Source organism: Vanessa cardui, chromosome 17 (assembly GCF_905220365.1).
Source record: "Vanessa cardui chromosome 17, ilVanCard2.1, whole genome shotgun sequence".
NCBI classification, from domain to species: Eukaryota; Metazoa; Arthropoda; class Insecta; order Lepidoptera; family Nymphalidae; genus Vanessa; species Vanessa cardui.
Genome location: NC_061139.1, coordinates 7,681,171 through 7,693,698, shown reverse-complemented (window position 1 = coordinate 7,693,698; position 12,528 = coordinate 7,681,171). Strand labels below are relative to the sequence as shown.

At 35.5% G+C, this 12,528-nt stretch overlaps 1 protein-coding gene across 11 annotated transcripts in view; it reads left to right on the top strand.

Annotated features, from left to right (window-relative positions):
* Positions 1-10,498, top strand: part of LOC124536652 (dual 3',5'-cyclic-AMP and -GMP phosphodiesterase 11-like) — a 220,519-nt gene extending 210,021 nt beyond the window's left edge. For all 11 annotated transcript variants that reach the window (XM_047113199.1, XM_047113191.1, XM_047113196.1 and 8 more), the window contains 8 exons: positions 1,182-1,331; positions 2,129-2,179; positions 2,806-3,060; positions 3,511-3,620; positions 4,189-4,377; positions 5,991-6,216; positions 7,417-7,500; positions 8,185-10,498. In XM_047113199.1, the coding sequence (XP_046969155.1) occupies positions 1,182-1,331; positions 2,129-2,179; positions 2,806-3,060; positions 3,511-3,620; positions 4,189-4,377; positions 5,991-6,216; positions 7,417-7,500; positions 8,185-8,529 (1,410 nt within the window). In that variant the 3' untranslated portion in view covers positions 8,530-10,498. The remainder of the gene's footprint in view (positions 1-1,181; positions 1,332-2,128; positions 2,180-2,805; positions 3,061-3,510; positions 3,621-4,188; positions 4,378-5,990; positions 6,217-7,416; positions 7,501-8,184) is intronic.
* Positions 10,499-12,528: the final 2,030 nt, after the last annotated feature.

Genomic DNA, 12,528 nt, shown 5'->3' with positions numbered 1-12,528 from the left:
CGTGTTGATCACTTAACAACAGGTGGTCAGTTTTTTCATCAATATCTTTACTTCTATAGTAATACTAAAAATGTGGAAATAACTATGTTTGTCTGTCTGTTTATCGCCCTTTCACGACCAAACCGCTGAATAAAATTTGATGACATTTGGCCTGGAGCAAATTTGAACCCTAAGGATGACATAATCTACTTTCTTGCCTGTAATACAACCAAACCATAATCATAGATACTTAACTGCCTTTTATTTTATTTTTTATCTATTATATCATATTTAGTATAAAAGAACGTTCAATAAAAAAAAACTAAACGTAAACTATAACGTTACCGTTTAAAAAGAATAATAAAATGTTAACGATGACGTTAGTATATTCAAAGCGCTAAGAGGAAACGCGTTATGTATCTGGCTCAGGTAATGATCGTCGCGAGTATCGCGTTACCGTTTATGGAAACCTATGAGTCGTTTTAACGTGTCACGTTTGACGACGTCGCTCGTTTTACTAATTAACTTATCCGAACACGCCCCGGGTATATTCAGCTGGAATTAGCGCGAGCGTTTTCAGCTGTCGAGAATACTGTCGTTAGTGTTTTTTAATTAGACCAAAGACGAGTTTTCAGGTCATTTTTTTTGGTGGGATAATATATTCGTTACCCTCGGGAAATTTGTTTTTTTTTTATCAGAACTGCGTAATGTTGAGATATTATATAGGTCGGATGTTAATTTCGTTGTTCCAAGTTTCTCGTGAATGTTTTGTTTAAATAACAGGGATGAGAATATTAGTCATTGTTCTTCCGTACAGGTCGACATTTTATTCATTAGGCATGGAAAAAGGTTTTTTATTTTTATAAATGAACTAATTTTAAGCATCTCTTTTGTGAATAGAATGTTTTGTCTTATATATATATATATATATATATATATATATATATATATATATATATATATATATATAAGTTATAACCACTGATGTTACCGTACATATTTCTTTTTGTAATCTTTTTTTTTTGGTTTGAAAAAATTTCGAAAATTTACTAGAAGCCTCTTGGTTTAGTACGATTAGAAAAATAAGTAAGTAAATAGTCGAATCTATCTCAATCGACTGTTAAATGATGTTTCTATAAATAAATATCAGTTTCTCATTTGTATTGTATTGTAACTTGTATTTATTGTCATTATATTTCCAGTTAATAAACAAATTCGACGATTTGCTATTCACAAAGAACGACGAGAATTTCGTGGAAGCGTTCGCGATATTCTGCGGAATGGGCATACACAATACCCACATGTACGAAAAGGCAATCACTGCCATGGCTAAGCAGAGCGTGACCCTCGATGTGAGTAACCTTTTATTTGTCATTGTATCTTCATTTTCTAGATATGATACTCATGTAAGACTCGTATGCTGACACAATTACTTGTCAGATTGTTGACGTTAAATCGATAAAGGTTCATTTTATAATAGTTAGGTGTTACAATGGACCTTGTCTAATTAAATCAAGAAGTGGAGTCGTTGAAGGAGAGCCATAGTTTAATTGATACTTTTTTGTAATAATTGATATCTACAGAGAAAGAGAGAGAGATTTGAGTTATAAAAACTATTAGATTTCTTTGTTCAAATTCCACTATGATTGAGTATCAGCATTAAATTGACAACATATGTGACGCTAATGGCTTTGACGCTGTTTTCAAATATTGTTGTAATTGTTATATATATGTATGTGGTTGTAAGGTAATATTACGAATGACCCTGTGAGTACAGTAACAGTAACATCCTGTAAATTTCCCACTGCTGGATTGAGGCTACCTCTCCCTTTGAAAAGAAGATTAGAAGCATATTTCAAGAGATGAATGCAAGCACAGGTGTTACAGACTAAAAAAGAGAAAATTAAGCGATTGAATGGATAACAACATGACCCATATAAACGTCACAACTTTAAATTGTAACAGTCTCTAACAGCTGAGGTTTTTAATTTGGTAGCATATTAATTGTTGCCGTTCCGAAATAATTTAAGTCGAATCGAATATGTATTAATCGATTACTTTTTTCGTAATACAAATTATGATCATGAGTCATTATATATATCTGTATAGAAATGTTCATACATGTGACATAATACGTTTGATGTTTCAGGTATTAAGTTACCACGCTTCCGCATCCTTAGACGACGCTCAGAGATTACGGGTGAGATATAAAAAGAATCATTTACTTGTGGAACTTTATCTCTTTGGCATTTATGTCGATGACGTCACTAGGTCTAGATGTAGATCATGAAAATGAACTAATGTTATTACTATAATGAAGTAATGGACACATATTTATTGGTATAGCTTTGACTCGCAAAATGGTTGCCGATGTCAAATTGTTTGATGTAAAGGTTTTTTTTTTAAATGCAATTGTTATTTGTACATCACCATAACAGTATATACTTTCTTGTTTTGTTTTTGGAAGAACTCTTTTTTATGAAAATAAATATCTATACTTCTTGTTTATAATAACACTTAAAAATCTATTTGTTTATTGGTATTAATAGGCAAATTTGCAATTTCAAATGTCCAAAAAATGCCCAAAAATATGTAAATATCTTCAACGACTTTTCCTAATTTTCACCAATTTTGGAAACTATGATGCTATGTCCCTTATCCTTGTAGTAGAATCGACCCACTAACCCATCAAAGGAAAAACTTCAATACTAAGTATTTCTGTTTAGTGGTTGAATATTGATGAGTGGATGGTACCTACCCAGATCCAGTGCTTAGACAAAGCATTATTGAATCTCTAGCTTAAAATCCCTTTCAATATATTTACAGAATTTAAGGATACCGTCATCGGTCCACTTCAATCTCCACGAGCTGGCGTTTGACGACATCGACCTCACAGATGACGACACGCTCAGGGCCTGCCTCCGAATGTTCTTGGACCTCGATTTCGTCGAGAGGTTCCACATAGATTACAGCGTCCTCTGCAGATGGTTGTTGAGCGTAAAGAAGAATTACCGCAATGTAACGTACCACAATTGGAGGCACGCTTTCAACGTCGCGCAGATGATGTTCGCGATATTAACTGTGAGTTATATCCTCATTTGTTTTAGCCAAAAATATATTAATATTCTGATTACCACGACAAAACTAAGGTACTTCCATAATCCGTTGGGATGAAGATACGATATAACCTGCAGGGTTATAATGGTGTAACCATAGCAATTGTTACTATCAAATATATTGCGTATTGCAACTTTGCAGGCGATAAATTAGTACTATGGAGTATTATGCCCTAAACCGTAATAAGACTGCTGAGAATAATTTAAAATTGTATCGGACTGAGAAATTATTACAGAATCATTCAATACATCTCTCCTTTTAGATTGTTTAGACCTGGATGATGTTTTCCTTCGTCGTCAAAAAGGCGATGAAAACAAACACACAAACACATCATTAAACATTTATTTTAAAATAATTTTTATTTTGTAAATGAAATTATAAAAAGGAATTAATATATGCTTATGTCTGTTACAGGAAACGCAATGGTGGAAGATCTTCGGAGAATTAGAATGTTTGGCTTTAATAATAGGGTGTTTGTGCCACGACCTTGATCATCGAGGGACCAATAACTCTTTTCAAATCAAGTAAGAGACTTAAAAACTATATTTTTTTTGCTTTAGATCGACTATTTATTGAGTATTTTTATGTATACTAATATAATAAATTTGAAAGTAATTGTGTTTGTTATCCTTCCACGGCCAAACACTGAACGGAAATTATGACATTTGTTATAAAGCAAATTTGATCGCCAAGGAATGGCACAGGCCACTTGTCTTTGCCGAACAGGTGACGAGCTCTTTTGGGAAGGGTAAGACTTTTGAGTCTTACCCTCCCAAAAGCTGTGCCTATTAATATGGGTTAAATTACGCTGATGATCAGATTGTGTTTAAAATATAATTTTATTAAGTCTTTAATTGTGTCATTAGTTAAAGACAAATTGCATAATGACAGTTCATTTTCCTTTTGATTTTCTTAGCGTTGTCTTCTCTTTCGACCTTGCCAATGATGGTTTCCAAATGACATTACATTTTTATAGAGAATTTTATATATGTATTGTGTAACAAAATAAGGTTCCTTTTTGTTTTGACGAATATAATATTTAATTCGATTTTAATATAATGAAAATTTAATATGATTTCTTTATTTTTCCAGGGCATCATCACCTCTAGCGCAATTATACTCGACGTCGACGATGGAGCATCACCATTTCGATCAATGCCTGATGATCCTCAACTCGCCCGGAAATCAAATACTGGCTAATTTATCTTCGGAGGACTACGAGAAAGTCGTGAAAGTCCTGGAGGATGCCATCCTATCCACCGACTTAGCTGTTTATTTTAGGTGAATAGATTTTTGATAAAAATTTTGTAACTTAAATTGAATTTTAAAGGATATATTTTCCAGCTATATTGTATTTAAGTAATCAATTGCCTTACTTTTGGTAATTATTATATGATAAAATAACATTCTATTAGTAGTTTTGCGTATAGTTTTTGTTTTTGTGTAATATTGTTGGTTTTAGTAACTTAAGGTATTTGCCTTTTTTTTCTAAATAATTTTATTTAAAAGCCGAGTTGGCCCTGTGGTTGGAACTTGTGCATCTTAACCGATGATTTTAGGTTCAAGCAAGCACCACTATATATAAATGCTTAGTTTGTGTTTATAATTCATCTCGTGCTCAGTGGTGAAGGAAAACATCGTGAGGAAACCTGCATGTGTCTAATTTCATCGAAATTCTGCCACATGTGCATTCCACCAACCCGCATTGGAACAGTGGGGTTGTTTCAAATCCTCTCTTTAATGGGAGAGGAGGCCTTTCAACAACAACAACAGCCTGTAAATACCCACTGCTGGGCTAAAGCTGGGCTCCCTTTGAGGAGAAGGTTTGGAACATATTTCACCACGCTGTTCCAATGCAATTCTAATGCGGGTTGGTGGAATACACATGTGGCAGAATTTCTATGAAATTGTCATATGCAGGTTTCCTCACGATGTTTTCCTTCACCGCTGAGCACGAAATAAATTATAAAGGAGGAGGCCTTATTTACTTATAAATAATTTCGCAAATGTATTCTTGATCATGTTAGGACCAGGCAATGGGGTTCATCATATGTAAATAATAGGTTAAATTTCGTGTAAGTCTATACTGTGTGTAACGAGCGTCGTCGTCGTGCCCTCAGCAAGCGCAAGGCGTTCATCGAGCTGGTGGGCGCGGAGCACCCGCATTGCAACAGCGTGGTTGAATATGTTCCAAATCCTCTCTTTAATATAATTATCCTTGGTCATGTCATGTTAGGACCAGGCAATGGGGTTCATGTCACGGTAGCATGCGCAAGCGATCCCGTGGCGCCCACCGAAAGACGGAGAGGGTACCGCAGGTTTTTTAGTGGGTAAACCCGGTGGACCTGGGCGCACTAGGTGTTCAGGAAACCGGGGAGTCCCACACACCCCCCCACTTTCCATCACGTGGGGGAAGCGCGTAAATCGTTTTTCCAGCGTAAAAAAAAAAAGGCAATGGGGTTCATCATCAGTAAACAATAGGTTAAATTTCGAGTATAGTGTATACTGTGTGTAACGAGCGTCGTCGTGCCCTCAGCAAGCGCAAGGCGTTCATCATGTTAGGGCCAGGCAATGGGGTTCATCATCAGTAAATAATAGGTTAAATTTCGAGTATAGTGTATAGGACCAGGCAATGGGGTTCATCATCAGTAAACAATAGGTTAAATTTCGAGTATAGTGTATACTGTGTGTAACGAGCGTCGTCGTCGTGCCCTCAGCAAGCGCAAGGCGTTCATCATGTTAGGGCCAGGCAATGGGGTTCATCATCAGTAAATAATAGGTTAAATTTCGAGTATAGTGTATAGGACCAGGCAATGGGGTTCATCATCAGTAAACAATAGGTTAAATTTCGTGTAAGTGTATACTGTGTGTAACGAGCGTCGTCGTGCCCCCAGCAAGCGCAAGGCGTTCATCGAGCTGGCGGGCGCGGAGCGCGCGTCGGCGGCGTGGGGCGAGTGCGCGCGGCGGCGCGGGCTGCTGCGCGCCATGCTGATGACGGCGTGCGACCTGGCCGCCATCACCAAGCCCTGGCCCGTCGAGCGCCGCGTGGCCGCGCTCGTCGCCGGCGAGTTCTTCCGCCAGGGCGACCTCGAGCGCCAGAACCTCAACCTCACGCCCATCGTGAGACAACCTTCCTTACCTTTTATTAGAAATATGATCGCTACTTGTATAGTACGACACAACTTAGATGTCGCATCGGCAAAATTCGTAAAACCGATCACATCCGAATTAAGTACGCTATCCCAAATTATCAATATTTATTTCTCACGCGAATATGATCTTTACACAAACGTAATAACTTGTAATATCATATGACCTAATGTATTCGTCAATTTGACGCGTCGATGTACATGCTCTTGCTTTCTCTGACGTGTGAATCTATAGCGACGATTAGCGTCGAATGGCGCGATAGGGAGCTATTTCTATTGGTTGTATAAATCGGCAGTAACCGGTTTTATTTTCATTCCATTGCATTTTCCGATGCTACATCTAATTTGTGTCTTACTATACCTTCCTTTTACTTTTTTCTGACGACCTCCATGGTCGAGTGGTGTGTACACCGGTTTTCATGGGTACGCCACTCTGAGGTCCCGGGTTCGATTCCCGGCCGAGTCGATGTAGATTACCATTAGTTTTCTATGTTGTCTTGGGTCTGGCTGTTTGTGGTACCGTCGTTACTTCTGATTTCCATAACACAAGTGCTTCAGCTACTTACATTGGGATCAGAGTAATGTATGTGATGTTGTCTCATATTTATTATTTATTATTATTATTCACATTGTAGGTAATTGATTTGGCAAATGAACCATCTGATGGTAAATGGTCACTATTACTCGTAGACAGTGGCGTTGGTTAACATATTAACCATTCCTTACATCGCCAATACTCCACCAACCTTGGTTACCAACCAAAATGTAATGTCCCAAGTTACACTGGCTCATTCAACCTTCAAACCGGATCACAACAAAACTGAATACTATGCTTGGCGGTTGAATGTATATTGAGTGGATTAGATATCCACTTTCACAAAGTTCTATCGTCAAGTAAATTAATTAGTAAAATATGCGTTAAATGTTCACCTAGACCTACGAACATTTACAAGACATTAAGGGTTACTAACAATCCATGCCTTACATTGTTCGCAAAACGTCGTCCTTCCTTGAACTATTGCACATCCAAAAAGTCTGCCACAAGTTTATTATCCCTATTCATAATAATATCATGGCTATTTAAAGATACTAGATATAAGTTACTTATTTTTCAAAAAAAAGTAGCAGCAAATAGTTAATCCTTAACTAATTGTTGATCGTTCTCTTGCAGGATATAATGAACAGAGATAAAGAAGACCAACTCCCTGCTATGCAAGTCAAATTCATCGACACCATTTGCCTTCCAATATATGAGGTAATGTTTTTTTAATATTTTAAATTATGATGACTATGTTCTCGCTAAGCAATTTCACAGCTAGCAGCCATCACAGATATTTTAAGAGAGATTGTTGCGCAAAACTTGTTATAGTGCACAAATCTGTGGAAAAAAATCTAGTACATTTTTTTTCTTTCTTGTAATCTGATGAGCTGAGATGGCCCAGTGGTTAGAACGCGTGCATCTTAACCGATGATCGTGAGTTCAAATCCAGGCAAGCACCGCTATATATATGTGCTTAATTTGTGTTTATAATTCATCTCGTGCTCGGCGGTGAAGGAAAACATGGTGAGGAAACCTGCATGTGACAAATTTCATAGAAATTCTGCCACATGTGTATTCCACAAACCCGCATTGGAACAGCGTGGTGGAATATGTTCCAAACCCTCTCCTTAACGGAAGAGGAGGCCTTTCTCAGCAGTGGGAAATTTACGGGCTGTTACTTACTTACTTTTTTACTTTTTTAATCTGATGAAACGGCTAAGAACACATCTTTAAGTGCTTTCTGAGGCACGAAATCTTAATTACTGCAAACACTCTATTCAAATTTTTTCGATAGACTAACTCAATATTTTTTTATGATTCGACTTCCAGTCGTATACCAAGAATTTGTGACCTTACATGTATATACCATTGTTGTGATATGGAAAATTATCGTTACAGGCATTCGCGGTGCTTTCATCAGCGTTACAGCCGATGCTCGATCGGGTGAAATCGAACCGAGCGCACTGGATCGAACTCGCGAACAACGACAGCGGCGAGAAGTTCGACTACGGTCTCGAGAAGGATAGCCTGCCTGAGAGGAACGACAAGTCCAGTATAAGTTCACACAACGTCGACGACACGGAGAACACGTACGAGGGAGACAGCAGCGGAGCCGTGAGCCTCTCCTCCGAGACCAACTCCAAGTACGAGAACTTGGAGAACCCAGTCGTCGGCCTCGTCAACAACAACGCCCTGGCCCTCCCTAGGGATCCGAAGATCTGTCAGCTGAACGAACTGAACTGACTTCGACGATTGCGTCCAAGACCTCATTCCTCAGACCAATAGTTGGAAGCGTTGACAGTTTTGGGTTTTATCTTTATATATAACAATCAGTGTTTTGTCCAGTTACGTTTTTTACCTCATATCGTTATCATCGTCCGGTGTGTTCCTATTGGTCGGAATGTAGGCTCGTGTGTATCTGTGCTATGTGTGCGTAGACTTGTGTGATATTTGTGTAGTGTAGATGATAGTCGGATTCGGTAATCATCTGACGCAAGGCGTTCTAACATTCGATTAGCTGTCATGACTACGTTTACATTATTTTTATACGGATCATTATGTACCTTTATATTTTATACGATATATCATATTGTTCAGACTAACATACCTCATTCGTCTATTCCTACTACGAGTACGTATAACATGAAGTTAATTCGTGTGAGTCGCTAGTTTTTGTATCATTTAAGATACTTTTTTTTTATGTACACACTTAGAATTATCCGTTACTTTATCGAATGACCACAGATTATAAAAGTATCAGGGCCTAACTGTCGTGACATTTAGCAAATAAATGACCAAGATACCAAAAATTCTAATATAGTTAGGTATTGTACTAAATTATTCTTAAATCGATTCCGAAAATACAAGCTTTGAGTATTGTGATTATATAAAGTGCACTAGAATTTTATTTTTAATTTTTTTTTTTTAGTAAATAAGTTCTGAATGAGTCTATGTGTCCATACCATGTGTCGAGCGTCAGAAGTCGCGTGTGAAACTGTATGTGGACAATAAACGTATATTCGACCGCACAATATCGTTGTAAATATAAAAAAATCTAACAAAATTAACATTATATTTTTTTTTGGGTAAGTACTTATCTTAAAATGTCTAATCAAATAGTTGTTTTCTTTAATGCTTTTAGGAACCGTCGCCTCGCGCTATTTCTTTACAGACAGTTAAGGTTTATCCATTCCAGTCATATTGTTTTATCGAATTTAATATATTTCAATAAATCAATGAGAATAAAAAATTAATAATCAATTGTCAATTAAATATTATTATAGTTTTTGGTTAAACAAAACTTGAGTACATGTATCCGAACGCGTTCAATGCTAGCTGTATATGATATAGGGTGTTCTCGGACCTCTCATTTCGTCCTGTAAGGAGAATTTCGATTTTACAGCCCTTGTTAAATTATAATATGCGCTTTAATATAAACCTCAGAATAATACGTATTTTTGGTCAATGTCCAGTATGTATGTACGCTAAAACAATTTTAAAATTAAATAAATATATATATCTTGTCGTTTCGATATGTGAGGTTCTCTAAACGATACATTGAATATGTAAATTGCACATGGCAACACTGACACAGAATTTGTACTAAATTTGAACTTTCCGCTTTTAAACCTTTTAACACACGTTATATATGTTAGTTCGTTTCGTATGAATTCCGTGTTTGAACACAAATGACGTCACAGACACTTTAGTGAACCTAACACATCGAAATTACGTAAACTTTAAAAGAAAACATTGACCCGATTTCAATTCGCTAAAATTTTTAAATATTCCTCTTTCATAATTTATAAGAAGTATTTTAAATCAAATTAATATTTAGAACTATTAAAAGGGTCTTATGTCCAAATATATAACGTATTTTATACAAAAATTGCCAATTTTTCTCCTTACGTACAATATGACCAATAAATATTGTTCCATAGCGAAATATTAAAAGTAAAAATATTTTCTAATTGGGATAATTCTCTCTATAAATAAACATTAGATATTTTCATAAATAAAAATCTCAAATTATTTGTGGTAATGAAATATGTACAACGTAAATTTTAAGATTGCTGTAAGTATTATTAGAAAGTAATTAGAAAATTAATAATTGTAATTCACTATGACGAGTATGAAGTGTGAATAATATGGAGGTTGTTTTGTTCCAAACAAAAATGTTATTTATTTATGAATAAACAAATTTTGAAATAATTTTATGACTTTTATTTTAATAAAAAATATATATATGGTATCATGTCAACAAGTCACTCTGACTTGTGTGTTTACAAAAATTAAAGATATTTCTAGATATTTTAAGAGATAATAATCGAAAACCGCTGAAATGTTTTAAGAAGTAATTCTGACTACAGGTTAATAAATAATAATTTAAATTTACCAATAACCAACCGACCGAGGCAAAAACATTACCTTGTGCCCGTAATTACACTGGCTCACGCATCTTTCCTATTTATAGTGACCTTCACCCTTAACTAACACTGTCAGGTGTTGAAATATTTACACTGACTGTATGTCACCAAATACAGTATCAGTAAAGTTATGCTCATATGTACATACGAGCAATAAACATATATTGACTCGTAAACACAGAAAAAATCAATAAGTCAATGTATACATAGATAAAAATCACTTCTCTGCTTTTCAACGTCAATTTTTTTTTATTATTGCTATAAACTGACGAATTTTCGTTCATAAAAGAGATTTTTTTATTTTTCGTCGTCCGTGTGGTTTTCAAATAAAATATTTGTAACATGCAAAGTCATATATTATTATGTTACGGAAATAAGATAGACTGGGTTTAAAATGGTTTTAAGAACAGGCAGTTTTAAGATAGGTTACAAGGAATTAAAATTCCAAGTTTGTAGATTTATTAACAAATTATCTTAATATTCAATCCGCCGTGAGTAACACTAGGAGATTAATATAATACCACGGGCTTTTCCTTAGATATTTAGCAAAACAACAATTTTACTACACCTTGGTGGTAGGGTTTTGTGCAAGCCCGTCTGGGTTGGTACCACCCACTCATCAGTTATTCTACCGCCAAATAACAGTACTCAGTATTGTTGTGTTCTTAACTACAGGCACAAGGGACGTAACATTTCAGTGCCCAAGGTCGGTGGCACATTGACGATGTAAGGAATAGTTAATAGGTCTATGGGTGATATGATATGATATTCTCGTCAGCCAACCTATACCATAAAAAAACTTTGTCTATTTAATTAACGTATCACATATGCTCGGAAATAACCGGGAGGCAAGTCTGTTCCATTTCAAACGACAAACCTCATCATAACATCTTTAAATTTGCACAAATAAATCTAAAAATATATTCCTTAGCCACTTTGGTGAATCAGTCTGTCTATTGATGAAAATAGAATGAAAATTACCAGTAGTTTCTAAGATTAGCGCGAACATCCAACCAGATATTAAGGTACTTTAATATTTTATGAATACATAAAAGTAATAATTTTGTTTGACTTGAATGAAGGTAACTCAGTAACAACATAAGCAAAGCTGAAACTAATTCTGCTATTAATTGTTGAGATTCCAGCGAAAACTTCGTGGAATGCCATTCGTGACAATTGAAAAAAATGGGGTAATTTATTGAAGTTATTGATTTCGGGGTATTTACCATGTTTATTGTTTTTGTTCAGTGGAGCTCTCGATGGAGTCTCGGTGGAGTCTCATGAACAAGACTTTCGTAGATCATGTCGAAATATCGATCTCCAACGAACAAAAAAATAATAAACGTGGTAAATATCCCGAAATCAATAACTTTAATAATAAAAATAACCATGTTAATTTAAAATCTTATATGGGGTAACTTGCTACCCAAGATTTTTAAGTTTTTGTCCTTGTCTTGTTGTTGATAAAATTAATATTTTTCTTTATATTGTTTTAATAGTTCGGTGTAATAAAATAACTGCTTGCTTTATAATTACCTAATTTTATTTCAAATATGGCAATTATTTATATCAACATTAGATTATTTGTTAATAACGATTCGGTTTGAAAATGTTGAATGTCGCAGCAATTATGGAGTTATGCCACATAATCTAGCGATCGGTATTCTAACGAGCAGTTTCCCAACCTAAATATTACAGAAAACTTTGAACTTTTCGACTTCATAATTTATTAAAGAAAATGAGAAAGTTCGTGTAAACAGGTATTACCGCTACTTCTATCGCAACGCGGCAACTGATATTTTTATCTCGGCTTTAT